Below are 18,157 nucleotides of genomic sequence, written 5' to 3'. Positions count from 1 at the left end.
CGGTCTGAACCTGAGTACATTTGGTTTATAATTGAACAAATTATAAACATCTGGTTGAATTCTGGCAAAATGAGCTTCAATGAGTTGTGGAAATCTGCTCTGAATTACTCCCTACAGTTTGTGGATTCCTCATAAAAGGCTATTGTTCTTTACATTATTATGAAACAAAATAACGATATTATAAATGGCAAACTAATCAATCTGGTTTTCTGGGTCATGGAGCTGTACAAATATGTATAGGAAAGTCATTGAGATTTGTTAGCAATGGGTTGTAACGTTTCCGTATTTTACACCAGAGCTGCTTTTTTCAGGCAGGAACTGGTCAACAGTCATTGATCAAAGAAAGCAGATGTGCCACAGTGCAGCAAAGTGACCTAATTGCAGTACCAGCTATGACCACTAAGTGGCAAACTGGAAAATGTTCTATATTGGGCAGGAAGTGTGCTTAAGATTTTTTTTCTATAATATTCTTATCTTATCAACACACTCCTCAACATTGAAATTGCAACACCAACAAGGACAAGCTGTAAGGTTATGCAAATCGAAGAAGTAGCAGGCGTTGCTCAAATCTGCAGATGATTACTGAGCTCCAGATAAGAGGGTCATAAAAGCCAGATTGAAAGCAAAGGCTATAATGCTGCAGCGCAAGATGGCAATGGAGGTCTATCCTATTCCTCTCGAATGCAATGATAGCCAGAGATTGGTCTGGAGACCACGTGGGCACCGCCATTAAGAGGCCTTCAGAAAGGAATGTCACATCAATCCTACTCCCAGGATTAAAGTGTAGGGTGGCATAATATATGGGCAGCTGGACCCCTCTAGTCTTAATTTCAGGTACACTAACTGCTTGGCGTTACATAGATTTGGCCATGGAACATGTGGTACTGCCATTCCTCTAGGAGACTTTTTCTACAGGACAATGCCAGGCCAAATGTTGCTCGTACTACTGTAAGCTACCATGGCCTGCAGCGTCTTCGGACTTGTCTCCCATCAAGCAAATCTGAAACTTCATTGGTCTTCAATTGCAAAGGGAGCTGCCAGCAGCAGATCTTGATGATTTGAGTGCTCAAGTGCATTCCGCGTGGCAGAACATTCCTCAGGCCACGATTGATAACCTCACTGATAGCATGCCATGGTACGTAAGTGCATCACTCAAACTCAGTGTACTGAATAAATAGAGAGGTTTTGAATATTTTGTGTCCATTTTTTTAAATAATTTGCATATCATTAACATGTCTGCTGATCCTGTGATTTCCATAATGCCGCGATTTTTCCTTCTTGGTGTTGCAATTTCAGTGTTGAGAAGTGTAGAATAAGGAATGATATCCTCAATGTAAAGTTGGAGTGATGTCAATAAGTGCACACTTTAATTTCTTTAAATTGGCATGAAAAAAACACTTACCTCACCGGTCCCCTGCCACTTATGTGTCTACACATACCAGGTCAGGGCTGGTCTCTACCTCCCGATTCCTCTTGACACAAAGGAAATGACAGCTCAGACAATCACTGCATGCAGTGGTGACCCACCTTGGCCAGTGATTGGCTGAGCAGTCATTTCCTGTGTGTCAAGAGGAACCAGGAAGTAGAGGCCAGCCCTGAACTGGTAAGCATCAGAATGGACATGGAATGAGATTGGTGAGGTGAGTGCACAGTTCCGTTAATGAGGCTAATGCCGGCACAGAAATTCAGAGCGCACAAGCGCTCACATTACCTGGTGTTGAGCATGTGCGAGATGCTACTGATGCGGCAGGGTGACATCCACAACAGGGAGGAGAAGACCAGATAAGTGGAGGAGCAGGGCTCACTGAGAATGGGCATGGCTGAGCCCCTTGGGCTCTTTTCAAGCTTATTAGCATATTTATAAAATCTCTGAGGGGGCTTCACTACTGGTTTTGGCTCACAGTAACTGATGGAAATAACTGAACAAATAACTGAAGGGTGAACTTGGCCTTAGTGGCACAGTGGCTCATTTGGTGGCACGGCTGCTTTGTAGCACTGGGACAACATCTGCTTGGAGCTTGTATGTTCTCTCTTTGCTTGTGTGGGACCAAGGTGGATGATTATAATGTGAATGAGCTTATATGTTTGGTTCTATATGAACAGTAAGAAAATATGAAATAAATTATATATAATATAAAGAATAATCATACTGATTGTCCAGGAGGACCCGAGTCTCCCACGCTTCCCGTTGGACCAGGGATGCCCTTGAAAGAAAAACAAAAGAAAAGCAATCATTGTAGCTCTCCATTTTTGGGAAACTACATCACCCAGCATGCCCTAACAGCCACAGCATATGATGGCAGCTGTAGTTTTCCAACAGCTGCAAAGACTGTAACTATCGGAGTATCTACACAAAAATGCTGCATCTCTGGTAGAGACCTGTGAGGGCCTCTTAAGTCATTCCACAGACATAAAATCTGTTCCTTAGGTGAGCACGTCCCTCACGTCTTTCTGCCATAACATCTCCTCTCTAGCAGTCATTCGCTGACATGTCATCTGCTTATTAGTGAAACAGTCCTGGGGCATCTGTCTGAACACTTCATAAGGAATAAGTCTACATATGTGTAACATGATGAGCGAACATGTGCCTTTTCTATGCATCTTTACCCAGGATGAAAATCTTTACAGAACTGCATGATCCTAAAAAATGTCATCCTTTGGAGCTGTTGCAATGATAATTCTATCTTAAGTATATTAACACAAACTATACTGCCCCTATTTAGTGGGACTGCTATGGGCCCCATGGTGGAAGGGAACCATTTATTGAAGTCATAACTGTGGCTGCCACTAGGGGGAGCTCACTGCACACATGTGTTGCGAGTTCAATACAAGCTATTTAAATCCATATGCACTTAGCTCCACCTAGTGGTGGCTGCCTGTGGTCATAATGATGACTGTGCTCCGCTATATAGATATATTATCTATCAAACTAGCAGAAGGACCTGGCTTCACACGGGTATATTTCATCTATTTCATTTAATGTTTGTGTGTGTCGTTATAAGAAAGACAGTATCCCCCATAACAGTGACCTCTACAGCGACCTGCCCCTTTAACAGTCCCCCACCCCTTAACACTGACCCCCCCCCCCCACAGTGCCCCACCACTTTAAAATGGGACCTTCACAGCACCCAACTCCTTTGACAGTGACCTCCTCAGGGGCCCGCCCCCTTAACAGTGACCTCCGCAGTACCCTGCTGCCTTAACAGTAACCTTCACAGCAGTTGTCCTTTTAATAGTGGCCCCTGCCTCCTTAACAGTAACCTCCACAGTGCCTGCCCCTTTAACAATGACCTGCACAGCGCCCGCCCCTTTAACAGTGACATCCACAGTGCCCACCCATTTAAGTGACCTCCACAGTGCCCGCCCCTTTAACAGTGACCTCCACAGTGGCCGCCCATTTAACAATGACCTCCACAGCACCCTACACAACGACATATGTGGCGCGACATTTTGTCTCAACAATTTTTATAATGATAGGCTATGGTGTTGCACTGCGCCATGCGACAGTTGCAAAAAATTCATCCAAGATGTATGCATGTAGCAGCGTATGTCACGGTCCCTTCTGTGACAGATGTCAGGAGATCAAGGAGACTGGCAGAGCGTGGAGGAATCTAACAGTCTCTTTGATTACTCTTTATTCAGTGTTTGTTTGTGACCTCATCCCCTGTTTCAGGTGTAGCTTAGTACTCATTACTCTACCCTATTTAGTGTTGCCCCACCCTTCTGACTGTGCGGTAGATAGCTTCATTTGGGTTTGGCAGAGCTGGTGTGAGGTCGTCTCTGGTGTTCCTGCACTTCCATCACTACAGAAGTTAAGTGTCGCATTTGTGTTTTGTTTTCCCTTCCTTGCTTTTTGTTACTAGGCCTCAGGGAGACAACTGTTCCTTCATCGGGGAAGGAACGGGTTGCCTTAGCCCTGACAATATTCTTAGGGCTCTCTAGGGTCTCCAGGGTCCCAGGTTCCTCGGGTATTGTCATTTCTACCTTCAAGGGGTGCCCATACGGTTAGAAGTCAGGGCCAGGAGTAGGGTTACTAGGAGGTGACCTTTTCCTTTCCCTAGCGTTGAGGCCTAGTGGCTTTCCCTTTCCCTCCTGGTTGTTAGTTTGGTGTTTCCTCCTATACCTCATCATGACAGCGTAGTTGTGCCCTATGAGTCGTGGGACCTATTGTCGTCCTGTAGCCCTAGCCTAAAGCTGACCTACAGCAGTTAAGAAAAATGACTGGGTTATTATGGAAACCTGGAGTAAAACTGTGTGTATGTAGAGACTAAGGGCCTGCGAGATTTTATTGGCTGATAAGGGACATGTGACCATGTGTATGGCAGTTCGGATATGAGTGAAAGACTTGCAGCTTGTATTGGCTAATGCAGGTCATTTTTTGGGAATATCTCCGGAACGATACGTCCTAGAGAACTGAGACCCGGTCTAAAACCTTCCCGGACACCTGATGTACCTGTGTGCCAAATTTGGTGAAAATCGTTCAAGTTGTTTGGTCGTGCATAAAAAACAGACAGACAGACGTCCAGACAGACAGAAACTCATTTATATATATATGTATATAAGAGATTATGAATCTAAAAACTTGGTTGAAAAATGGTTAATAGTAACATACTTTTGCACACTAAAACATGCTTTATGGGAAAAAAATATAATTTTGTTTAGCTGCACAGAGCTTACAGAGCCAGAACATATTTTTCTGGGCAACTTTTTTGCAAGGTGATTTGTAGTTTTTATTGATGCCATTTTGAGAAACATAAATTATTGACTCATTTTTATAAATCTTTTGAGGGGGTGGATAAATCGGGAAAAAAAACCATAAAATGTTTCTATTTTTACGTCATGCGTCGTGTGGCATGAATCTTTATTCTATGGGTCAAGGCAGTACCAAATGTGTATTTTCTTATAAACTATTTAAAAAAATATATATTTTTAATGAAAAATGGCTTTATTTTTCATTACTGTTAATGAAACTTTATTAAACGTAATTGTCTTCTTTTTTTCCACTAGAGAACTTGAAGCAGAGATCATATGATTGCTTGTGTAATGCTTTGGAATGAAAAAGCTAGCCCTCTCCCCCTTCCAAACATAAGTGTTGCTATTGACCGCAGCATCTAAGGGGTTAAACTGCCAAGAACAGAGTTATCCCTGATCATGGCGGTTGTGGTCAGAGCCCAGCTGTTACAGACAGGCCCCCACTGCAACTTCATAGACACAGTGTAAAGCAGCCCTCGCTTGTGACGGTTATATCCATCGTTCCTTGGTGTTCCTGCGGATGTCCTGGTCAGTCCCAGACTAGGGACATTAGCACAGAGAGGGACTGTCCCACCAAAATACTTGGGAGGTACAATGTAACTATTCAGTTCAGTTTACAATTGCAATGCATCCTGATCATCTGTTCACATGACAGCGCAACTTCAGAATCTGTATCTAATTATGTACAGTATAACGGACTACAGGGAACCAAAAATCCTCTAAGAACTTTAAAGGGGATGGGGAGCCGTGCTTACATCCTGCTTCCATACTTAGAAGGTCATCTGTAGGGCAGCGCGCTCTTATTTATTTTTTAACATATGTCAATAGGAATTTTCCACTGACTTGTCTTTATATAATATTTATACAAATTCTGATGATTACAGAGATAAGCGGCGCTAGATTGCCGCTGCTTATTTCTTCCCGAAGAAGTTATCTTTTGTGTGACTTTTGTAGGACATTCCTTGGGATTGACTGAAATTGCTTCCACTATCTTTAAAAAGAGGTTCTTCAGCAGCTACAGTGTGTTCTGCAGTTCTGTGTCCTAGCTGCTCCAGAACCTCATAATCAAAGTACATTAGCTGGTGTACATCTTTTTCTTTTTTTTTTTAAAGATGAGGAATACATTTATTATGGAAAGGAATCTGTTATAAAAGAGGTTCTACAGCAGCTGCTGTGTACTATAAGGAATGATGAAATGCCTAGACATCGCCTCAGTGTTGAATTACCTATATAAATGAACTTTTAAATGTTTATGGAACTCATTAAACTTCTTAGAATTTAGTAGGGCGTATATTATCCCACAATTATTTGCGATCATTCTGCCACCTGTCGCAAAATAATTATGTTTATCAGCTTAAAAAATACTAATTTGGAACTGTATGGAATAAGCTCCCTCTAGTGGTGGCTACAGGTAATCAGAATTTTATCAGTTCAGGTTGTGCAGTGTTGGGCTACTTTCACATGTACGGCACCAATTCCGGCAGGCTGCTGGAGTTCTCCGGATCTGGCACTTCCAGATGCAACCGGAATGCCCGCTAGACCCAATAGCTATAATAAGGTCCAGTGGAGATATGGCCACAATCCTCCAAAAATGCTGAGAACTGGCCTGAGAGAAACCGCTGCATGCTAGATCACCCTGCCACAGATGTGCGAGTGGCCTTAAAGGGGTTTTGCCACTTCAGCAAATAGCATTTATTATGCAGAGAAAGTTTCCATGGTTACGATCACACTGCAATCCAGCAGCATGGCCGTGCTTGTACACTATAGAAAAAAGTACAAGCCTACATGAGCTCCCACAGTCCCGGCCACCATTCTTTCTTATAGTGTGCAAGCACGAGCACCAATGCTGAAACAAGCAGTGTATAATGTGATAGAAAAATGAACCAAGCCAGCAAAGGAAGCAATATGGACAATCACAATACAGCACACAAATGTGATATGTGTGCTGTCCGCATCCATTTATCATGTAGAAAATGTTAATTCAAGGCACTTACTAATGTATTGTGATTGTCCATATTGTCTCTTTTGCTGGCTTGGTTTATTTTTCACATTGTTCACATTATACACTGCTCGTTTCCATAGTTACAACCACCCAGTAATCCAGCAGCGTGCTTGCATGCTATAAGAAAAAATGCCAGCCTCTCTGGTGGCCGAGACCGTGGGAGCTCATGTAGGCTGGTGCTTTTTTCTATAGTGTACAAGCACGGCCACTGCTGCTGGACTGCACGGGGGGTCGTAACCGTGGAAAATTTCTCTACATAATAAATGCTATTTGCTGAAGTGGCAAAACCCCTTTAAGATATTGTAGACCTATAAATATCACATTGGCAGGGGTCCAACTTCTGAACACCTCTGCCGATCAGCTGTTTGAAGGGGTCGCCTCCCTCGTGTGCGCACTGCATGCTCTTCAATGTTCAGCCTCATGCCTGTAGCAGCTGTGTAGTGTAGTTTGAAATTGCTCCTCGCATTAAAAAATCTTTGTCCTCACCATGGAATCGGCAGTTGGGTGATCTGTCTCCAGTTTGGCTATGGCTTAAAATTCACATAGGAGATCTCCAGATCTCCGCTGAAGCCCTTTGATGTCTGTCGGTCAATCTGTCTGTTCCACTTTATTATACTGTTTTTATTATACTATTATATTATACTTTATTCACTATTTACATGACTAACGACACACACATTAATTGCAAGTCCCCATAGATGACATTCTTGTCAGCATTTTCACCATTCAATGTCTTACTTACAGGTTTTCCTTGTTCGCCTCTTTCTCCAGGATTCCCCACCTTCCCCTATGTATACGAAAGACAACTTATATAAATATATCATAGCAAAAAGAGCAACAATAAGAACATTTTAATACAATATAACCATCACGAGTAACATCTTAGCAGATCTTTTAGATTAATCAAGTTTTATTGAAGTTTTCATTTTAACTTTACAAAATAACAATGCTCCGGACGGAGCGTCATGACAAATTCTGACAGTATTGGTATAATAAGGCAAGACAGTGAGCACTAGCAAGTATCGCACAGTCCCCTCGTAGTTGTTCCGTCTTGTCATAATTCGTTACTTAGCAGATCTTTTAAAGGGAAAGCATCATTTACCTTACTAAAGTAAAATCAAATATTAACATTAATTTTATTAAAAAAATAAAAATAAATTTGTGATTGCATTTTTAATCTATTTTCTGTACATAATTATGGGGCAGCCATTATGCCTGAGCTGCTCCTAACAGAAATGTGCTTTATAACAACCACATGGACTATAGAAACCTTTAGGCCCCTTTCACACGGGCGAGATTTACACGCGGGTGCAATACGTGAGGTGAACGCATTGCACCCTGCACTGAATCCCGACCCATTCATTTCTATGGGGCTTTGCACGTGAGCGGTGATTTTCACGCATCACTTGAAAATCGCAGCATGCTCCTCTTTGTGCGTTTTTTCACGAAACGCAGGCCCCATAGAAATGAATGGGGTTGCTGTGAAAATCGCAAGCATCCGCAAGCAAGTGCGATTTTCACGCACGGTTGCTAGGTGACGATCGGGATGAGGACCCGATCATTATTATTTTCCCTTATAACATGGTTATAAGGGAAAATAGTAGCATTCTGAATACAGACTGCATAGTATAATAGGGCTGGAGGGGTTAAAAAAATATATAAATAATTTAACTCACCTTAATCCACTTGTTCGCGCAGCCGGCATCTCTTCTGTCTTCTTTTGTGAGGAATAGGACCTTTGATGACGTCACTACGTTCATCACATGGTCTGTCACATGATCCATCAGCATGGTAAAAGATCATGTGATGGACCATGTGATGAGAGCAGTGATGTCATCAAAGGTCCTATTCCTCACAAAAGAAGACAGAAGAGATGCCGGCTGCGCGAACAAGTGGATTAAGGTGAGTTAAATTATAATATTTTTTTTTTAACCCCTCCAGCGCTATTGTACTATGCATTCTGTATTCAGAATGCTATTATTTCCCCTTATAACCATGTTATAAGGGGAAATAATACAATCTACACAACCTTGAACCCAAACCTGAATTTCTGTGAAGAAGTTCGGGTCTGGGTACCAGATTCAGTTTTTTATCACGCGCGTGCAAAACACATTGCACCCGCACGATAAAAACTGAACAACGGAACGCAATCACAGTTAAAACTGACTGCAATTGCGTACCTACTCGCGCGGGTTTGCCGCAATGCACCAGACGCATCCGGACCTAATCCGGACACGCTCGTCTGCAAGGGGCCTTACTCTGGAGATCATCCATTGATTTCTATGGGAGAATGTTGTGGGCATGCTCTGTGACCTGTGCAGAGGTCACGGTGAAGGGAGGGGGAGGAGCTGTCACAATTAGAGTTTGTTCACATCATCCTTCAGAAGAACAGAAAAATTTAAGAAAAAAACAAAACAAAAACGGATCCTTTATTTTGAGCATCCGTTGTGGTAATTTTGCATAGGTGTCTGTTTTGTCAGAGATCCGTTATTTTTGATGATAGAAAAAGTTCTGCAAAAACGGATGCTCAATATAAAGGATGCATTTTTTTTCTTACATTTTTCTGTTCTTCTGAAGGATCAGAAGAATATAAAACAAAACGCTGATGTGAACAAACCCTGACAGCTCCTCCCCCTCCCTTCACAGTGACCTCTGCACAGGTCACAGAGCATGCCCACAACATTCTCTCATAGAAATCAATGGATTTAGTCTGACGGATCAGGAGAAGGGAAAACAAAGCGGTGGTGTGAACGAACCCTTACCTATTGTGTGTGCTTTCTATATGTAGGTGGTATCCTGCTGAGAAGTGGTCTCTATACAACAGGATGTGTATACAATGACAGCAACTAAATGTAAAACAATGGTATATACACAAGACATCATAAAAAGTGCCTTGTTAGGTGGTCAAACTTATTAAAGGGATATTCTGTTAGCGACACGTTATCACCTAGCCATCGGGTGGTATAACTGTTACATTGGTAGGTATTAGACCTTTGGGGTCCCCACTAATTACAAATACAGGAGGCCATGTCCACCGTTTAAATGGAGCACTGGTCGAGCATGACCACTACCACTCCATTCAAAATCTCTGGTAGCCGAGCCCTGTACTCCATTATCTCTGGCAGTACCACAAAGATGAATAGAGAGCAGTGCTCCATTCAAACGAGATTGTGATCCCAGTGGAAAGACCTCCATTGAAACAGTCATCCTCCAACCAGTGGATAGAGGAAAACTTGTAATCAAAATCCCCCTTTAAAGGGGTTGTGTCACCTCAGACATTGGTGGCATATTGTTAGGATATGCCCCCGATGTCAGATAGGTGCAGATACCACCTCTGAGATCTGCACCTATCACTAGAACTAGGCCCAGAAAGCGAACAAGACTGCACCGTGTATGCGCGGCATGCTCTCAATTCAGTTCCAGAATTAGTCAAGCGAGCACTCTCGTCTATTTTCGAAATTCTCATAGAAATGAATGGAGAGAGCAATGGGCAAGCATGGCCACCGCTGCATTCACCTCTATGGGACTGCTGGAAATAGCCAGAGGGCGAATGGTGGGTGACCCTGCATGTGCGGCTGTTCTTTGTTCACTTGCAGGGGTCCTCGAGATAGGAGCAGTTCCCATAGGTGGGACCCACTCCTATATGACATTGGTGGCATATGCTAGCGATATGCCAAAAATATCTGAGGTAAGATAACCCCTTTAAGGCTAGTTTCACACTAGCGTTCGGCTGTTCGCTCATGAGCTCCGTTTGAAGGAGCTCACGAGCGGACCCGAACGCTTCCGTCCAGCCCTGATGCAGTCTGAATGGATGCGGATCCGCTCAGACTGCATCAGTCTGGCGGCGTTCAGCCTCCGCTCCGCTCGCCTCCGCACGGACAGGCGGACAGCTGAACGCTGCTTGCAGCCTTCGGGTGTCCGCCTGGCCGTGCGGAGGCGTGCGGATCCGTCCAGACTTACAATGTAAGTCAATGGGGACGGATCCGTTTGAAGATGCCACAATATGGCTCAATCTTCAAGCGGATCCGTCCCCCATTGACTTTCAATGTAAAAGTCTGGACGGATCCGCTCAGGCTACTTTCACACTTAGCTTTTTTTTGCAAATATAATGCAGACGGATCCGTTCTGAACGGAGCCTCCGTCTGCATTATTATGATCGGATCCGATCGAACGCTAGTGTGAAAGTAGCCTAAGCATGATCATACTGCATGCAGGAGTAAAAAAACCTCTTCAATGTAAAGGACATTGTGGTATGATGCTGCTGTTAGGGGCACAGTGTTGGGTGGGGATCTCTTTGATAGTCTAGGTCAGGGATGGCCAACCTGAGGCTCCCCAGCTGTTGCAAAACTACAACTCCCAGCATGCTCACACTGCCTACAGCTATCAGCCTACAGCAGGGCATGGTGGGAGTTGTAGTTTTACAACACCTGGAGAGCCGCAGGTGTAGGTAGATATGTCATCATTGACACATAGATCGCTTTGTGTCCAAATATCAGATGATTATTGTTTGGACGTAGATTTTGAATGCTACTTACAATACGTCCAGGGGGTCCCTTTTTCCCAGATTCACCTCTTTCACCCTGCAGGAAGGAATATTAATATATAATTGTAATCACATTGAAAGATAAGAAGATTACACATTCAACAATATCAGTAGTTAATTTACCTTCACACCTGGGCTGCCCTCATCTCCCAGAGGACCATCGGGACCTCGTGGACCCTAAAGAAAAAGATTGAGTAGCCATATATCAATGAAAAATGAACAGAAGAGGCACTGGGTATATAGATCACTATATAAAAGGAATGGTCCTCTGCATAAATCCTCATCATTCTTCATGGAAACCTGCTAAAAAATGTTCTGTTTCCCCTACAGCGCCACCACAGGGGAAATGAAGTATTACACAAGTCCTGTTGAACTCAATGGCCAGTCTGTGTAATCCATGGACATGCTGGATCCTCCAGTGAGAAAATCTTTCTACCCCCTCCAACTATAACTGATGGAGATTCCGAATGAGGGATTCCCTTCTATTTTTCACATGGAAATGGATTTTCTAAACCAGATAAACCCCTCCAAGGAAAATCCTCAGACACCAGTGTGAGAGAATTATATATTATGCTTATCTTTTTAGCACATTGCATCATGATTTACTAGTAACATCTTGTTGCATTTGCTCAAAAAACCCTTCAGCTTTCCTCAGTTTACAGATCACTGCAGTCGGTAAAACTGACCGGTTTTTAATGGTTAAAATGCAGAAGGAGGATGACATTGATACTGAAGGGAAGAGAAATGCCATGGGGAGACATACAGTTAGTGGTTAGCAGGTTCATACACGCTCTCCAGGAATGTGACTTTCCAGTTGAATCTAGAACATGGATGGAAGAAAGTGCATGATACGCCATATCCTAGCCGTGAGGAGGAACTGGGCACCATTCGGCCATCAGTAGTCATGAACTGGTCACACACGTCCGAAATCTCCTGTGTTCTTTTTTTATTTGAGAATCTTCAGTTCTGATGATAGATATAGGAGATCCTACTTTGTAAGTAAATGGTGGGTTCTGCCCCAAGTATGGGTAGGTTAACACCTCCGGCAGTAAACTCTGGTAGTTTGTTCGGGCAGAGGAACAGACTACTAGAGTTTACCGTAGACGGCATAGCCGGATCCCGCTGAATCCCTATTGACTATAATGGGATCCAACGGCTTTCCGGCATAAATGCTGACTTTTGGCTGACAAATACCGCTGCATGCTCTGCCGGATATGGTAAACTCCGGTGGTTTGTTCCTCTGCCGGGACAGACTACTGGAGTTTAATTAGGGTGACCATATTTTGGTTTTCAAAAAGGAAGACACTTGAGGCAGGAACTTCCCATTAGTAACAGTGCTCATCTGGTGGTGGCGCCCCCCCACCTTGAGAATCCTGGACAATTTTGGTAACTTATATACGGTATATATAAGTCCCAGAGAGAGGACATGTCTTGGAAAACCATCCAAGGAAAATCTGTAAATGGTTTACAGGAGCAACAATGTAGATGGGATTTTACAAAATCTCATCCACACAGTGCAAAAAAAATAAAAAATCACCAGCAGAAATTGACCTGAAGAGGATTTTAAATCCACAGCATTTCAATTTATGCTGCAGATTTCCACTGGAGATTTCAACCACTGCAATGTACAGGGTGAAATCTGCAGCCAAATCCACAGATTTAGGGCTCGTTCACACAAACGCGTGAAGCCCGTGCTGTGGACTGCAAATTGCAGTCCGCAATGCATGGGCACCGTCCGTGGGACAGGCCCAAGGAGATCGCAGACCCATTCACTTGAATGGGTCCACGATCCTTCCGTTCCGCAAAAAGATAGAGCAAGTTCTTTTTGCGGTGCGGAAGCACGGAACGGAACCCCAGAAAGCACTCCGTAGTGTTCCGTTCTACCGTTCCACACTGTTCCGCATCTCGGGATTTGCAGACCTATTGAAATGAATGGGTTCGCATCCGTGATGCGGAATGGCCACGGAATATTGGCCATGTATTGCGGATCCGCAAATGCAGTCCGCAATACGGCAACGGGCATCACACATTCGTGAGAACGAGCCCTTATTGTGGATTTCACAGTGGACCTGCGGCAAAATCCATGGTGTAAATTCAGCTGTGGAAAATCCACGATGTGTGGCCGTAACTAGTGTTGAGCGAACTTGCGATTTGCAAGTTTGGCGTTCGGGTTATCTAAGAATTCCGTAATGGATTCCGTTACCACAGACCATAATGGAATTCTATAATGGCATAGACTTCTATTATGACAGAATGCAATATGGAATGCCTCTTATAGGCTTCCGTGGTGTATGCAGTCATAGAATACCGTTATGGTCCGTGGTAACGGAATCCATTACGGAATTCTTAGATAACCCGAACGCCGAAGTTGCAAATCGCAAGTTCGCTCAACACTAGTAACTTTCTGTGCAAAATGCATGGCAAACTTAACACGAGTAATGTGCAGATTTATTGTGGATTTTGTTGTGAATTTGACGCAGATTTAACCCTGTGACTTGCAAAGGGTGGAATCCAAGGTGGAAATCTGCAGCACGTGGCTGGTACTGTAAAACACTGTGGATTTGCCATATGCGGATCCGTGGTGGGAAATCTGCAGCATGTAGACAAGCTCTTGTCGATCTTACAAGTACATGAAGAGGGTCATTTCTATAGTGTAAGGACGTAATTACTGGGCCAGAGAATGGATAGCCAAGATGCATCCACTGAATAAATCATACGTGGGTAAATGGGGGAGGTGATGGGATTCTCTTTGTGGTCTTTAGTACCCAAGCATCTCAATACTTTCCTCCACCATAGAGAGTGTTTCTTGGCACTTCCTCCTTACTTTCTCATGATCACAAGTATTCGGTACCTCTGGCGCTTAGTTGCCTTCTTGTTCCACATCTGGATTAGATGCGATCGCTCCATGACTTAGAGACCAGGCTACTTCCAGTTTTATAGCTCAGCCGTAAGCCTTCGCTTTGTGCAGCTTCAGAGCAGGTCATTTAATTAGCTCTGTGTCTAATTAGCATTTTCCTCTTTGAGTCTTCTCAGAACATATGCATAAACAAAGACATCAGCATTTTGGTTACGTCTGACAAACAGGCCGCCGCTAGCCGCGCAGAAATGGCTTACAGCTGCCTCCGGATCCTTCTTCAGTAGTAAGATTGTTCGGAGAAACTTGTCAGCAAGGACTCAAATCGCAAACAGAAACGCTAACGTCGCTAATTTACATTCAATGAGGAGTCAAACTATGGAAAATCCAAAGTCTTGTCCAGTATGGACAACCGGGACCAATGACCAACTGTGATTGTGGGGTGATCTGAGAGGTAAGTGCTTGTAAGCATCACATGCATCATACCCATTGCTTTCTGTCTAAAGAGGTATTTCCAAATTCTCTCATTGTCCTCCGGACAGGCCATCAGTATCTGATCAGCAAGGGTCCGATACCCTGCACCCCTCCACCTCCACCCCAAAGTCATCAGTATCTGATCAGCAGGGATCCAATACCCTGCACCACAGGACATCAGTATCTGATCAGCAGGGGTCCGATACCCTGCACCCCTCCACCTCCACCCCAAAGTCATCAGTATCTGATCAGCAGGGATCCAATACCCTGCACCCCCGCACCACAGGACATCAGTATCTGATCAGCAGGGGCCCAATACCCTGCACCCCCGCACCACAGGCCATCAGTATCTGATCAGCAGGGGTCCGATACCCTGCACCCCCGCACCACAGGCCATCAGTATCTGATCAGCAGGGGTCCGATACCCTGCACCCCTCCACCCCAAAGTCATCAGTCTGATCAGCAGGGGTCCAATACCCTGAACCCCCGCACCACAGGCCATCAATATCTGATCAGCAGGGGTCCGATACCCTGCACCCCCGCACCACAGGCCATCAGTATCTGATCAGCAGGGGTCCAATACCCTGAACCCCCGCACCACAGGCCATCAGTATCTGATCAGCAGGGGCCCAATACCCTGCACCCCCGCACCATAGGACATCAGTATCTGATCAGCAGGGGTCCGATACCCTGCACCCCTCCACCTCCACCCCAAAGTCATCAGTATCTGATCAGCAGGGATCCAATACCCTGAACCCCCGCACCACAGGCCATCAATATCTGATCAGCAGGGGTCCGATACCCTGAACCCTTGCTGATCAACTGTTTCAGTGTAGCTCACTTTGTCATTGGAGCAGTGCTGCAGTAACCAGCTTTGTCCACTACACAATGCATGGAACTGGCCTAGGCCACATAACCAATGACCGTGACGTCACCTCAGGATAGGTCATCAGTATAAAACAGTTGGAAGACCCCTTTATTCATGTTAAACATAATTTATGATATAGAGGAGACCAAAGCATACTTACTCTTTGCCCTTTTGGACCTTGTATTCCTGGTAGTCCCCTTTGCCCAGCAGGACCCTAAGATGGAAAGAATTTGGAGAACAACCAGAATGACCCATCAATGCATCTACACGTCTGTATCTGACTGGCTTGTAAATCACTAAAAATCCAACTATATCTTGTAACCAGCAGCAGAAAAAAAAAATCAACTTATCTTTGATCTTTCACTTACTGGTAATCCTGGTGGGCCAACTGGTCCAGGTATGCCGGGGGTTCCCGGATAGCCCTAAAAGTTTTAATTAAAAGCAAAGTGTAAAACTTCAGAAATTTACACACACTACGTTGTTTTCTTTTTACAACTTTTTTTTTGCTGTGTTTTAAAGCTTTTTTATTGTAACACTTCAAGGATTCCTTTAGAGATAGATTTTTTTCTGCCAGTTTTTTGGGGGCTTGTAAAAAAAAATACATTAAGGTCAATGAGTGTTTTCTTGGTTGTGATTTTTTGACATGCGTTTTTTATGTTTATTTTTTCCTATAGGCAAGTATATTAGAAAACAACAGAATTTTCCATTGACTTATAACTCACATCTGGCCACTATGTTTCTATTGAGCTCATGTGGGGGCTCCTCTCCTCCTCTCTGTGGGGGTCTCAGCACTCAGACCCTCCCCAATCAAAACCTTTGATATGTTGCTATGAAATATCAAAAACATTTTAAAAGTTCACTTTAAAGACTAAGGCCCAGATTTACTAATCCTATAGATAGATGATGTACACTTAGACTGGTTGTCTAGACCTGCACTCGATTGATCCCAGTGACTCAGGCTGGATGATACATTTAGTGCAGGGAGAGCCCAACTCTGTACCAGCTATTGGTTGACTCCCTTTGAGACAGAATTGTGGCACAATTTAGGAGCATCTAAAGGGCCCTTTACATGGGCTGAGAATCCGTCAGATAATCACTAATGAGCGTTCATAGGAATGCTCGTTATGAGTAATCTCGACGTGTAAAGGTGCCGCTTGTTCACTTGAAACACTCATTTGTCGGATAAATCAATCGTTTGTGTAGGCGCCTAAATTATCATTGGCCAGCAGCAGATCGTGCTGTGTAAACAGCCTCCGCTGGCGGCAAACAATGAGTCAGTATGGGGACAAGCGATGGCATCAGCAATCCCCTCCCCATACTGTGGAGGAGATTGCTGCATATAAATGCAGCGGCATCCTCCACTGACGATTGCTGGGAAGGAACGCTTCCTCTGCCTGCTGCATCATCCCATGTAAAGGGACCTGACCACTCGAAGCTCTGCCCCTTTCGGGTAATTAGCCATGCCTCCTTGGAAAGTATTGTGGAAATGAATTGCTCTAAATTGCAGCCAAAATTATATCAATTTTCTCCACTTTTTAGAAAGATTTTAGGTGCAAACACATTAGTAAATCTGGACTACTGTGAAAAAATAAAAGCAGCAAAAAGTGTAGAAATGCTTAAAGCGCAATCTAAAAAAAAAATCATGAAAAAATGCTATATATATATTTTTTTTTTTAAATAACATCTGTTTGCAAAAAATGCTAAAAAAAAAAGATGAGAAAAACAGTAAAGATCACTCTGAAACAGCTTTTTACATGTCTCTATATGAGTATGGGTGCAGGAATATTACATATGGGTGCAGGGAAAGTATGTTAAATTTGGGTGCATCAGCTCATCCTCAGCTCATCCTCATCCACATTTATCAATGATATCTTGAGAAGAACACTTTCCAATGGGAAATCTTCAGGATTTTAATATTGACGGTCTATCCTCAGGATAGGTCATCAATATCCGATTGTTGGGTGTCTGACTCCTGGCACCCCCTCCAATCAACTGTATGAAGAGGTCACAACGTTCCAGTGAGCGCTAAGGCCTCTTCCTAGGCCGGTGACATAGCGTTCTTCAGTCACATGGCCTAGGCGCAGCTCAGTCCCATCCAAGTGAATGGGGCTGAGCTGTAATACCAAGTATGGCCGCTATACAATAATATATTTGCTGCAACCACTGCTGTGCTGCTTTATTTTGCTGTGCAAGTTGCAGAGCACTTCTATGGGAGTTTTGGTGCAGGCAGGTTGTGTTTCTCTGCATGCGCAGTACGTTTCGCCACCATTCTTCGTGATGGGGTAGACAGACTGCCTACGGATGAAGCAGTCCCTTCTGTTTGGGTGCAGAAAGTAGCATTTAATGTCTGTGGTTTTGAGCTTGTGAAAGTTATGTTTTGAAGTGAAAAGCGCACATAGTTGTGGTGAACCCTGTGTAGGTAGCGCCTATAGGGACTGGAGAAAATCTTTGTAACATGGTTCCAGTTAGACAAATTCTGCTGTTTTGCAAATTCTTCTAACCCTATATGTCCTGTGGCAATTTATAGAGAGACGTTAAATTTCATTTCCATGAAATAAGTCTTGTAATGTTACCCCGGTGGTCAGTACAACGGTTCAAAGTAAAAATGGTAATGATGGAAACTTATTTCAGTCTTGAATAGCTCAGCAGAAAGTCAGAAAATCT

At 43.8% G+C, this 18,157-nt stretch overlaps 1 protein-coding gene across 1 annotated transcript in view; it reads right to left on the bottom strand.

Moving 5' to 3' along the window:
* The window catches only part of COL24A1 (collagen type XXIV alpha 1 chain), a 231,165-nt gene that overhangs the window by 57,618 nt on the left and 155,390 nt on the right, over positions 1-18,157 (bottom strand). The window contains exons 27-32 of the mRNA XM_044301461.1: positions 15,862-15,915; positions 15,654-15,707; positions 11,421-11,474; positions 11,290-11,334; positions 7,497-7,541; positions 2,151-2,204 (exon numbers count right to left, since the gene is read on the bottom strand). Of these exons, the coding sequence (XP_044157396.1) occupies positions 2,151-2,204; positions 7,497-7,541; positions 11,290-11,334; positions 11,421-11,474; positions 15,654-15,707; positions 15,862-15,915 (306 nt within the window). The remainder of the gene's footprint in view (positions 1-2,150; positions 2,205-7,496; positions 7,542-11,289; positions 11,335-11,420; positions 11,475-15,653; positions 15,708-15,861; positions 15,916-18,157) is intronic.

The sequence above is a fragment of the Bufo gargarizans genome, chromosome 7 (genome assembly GCF_014858855.1).
Source record: "Bufo gargarizans isolate SCDJY-AF-19 chromosome 7, ASM1485885v1, whole genome shotgun sequence".
Lineage (NCBI taxonomy): Eukaryota > Metazoa > Chordata > Amphibia > Anura > Bufonidae > Bufo > Bufo gargarizans.
This window is presented reverse-complemented; position numbering and strand designations above follow the sequence as displayed.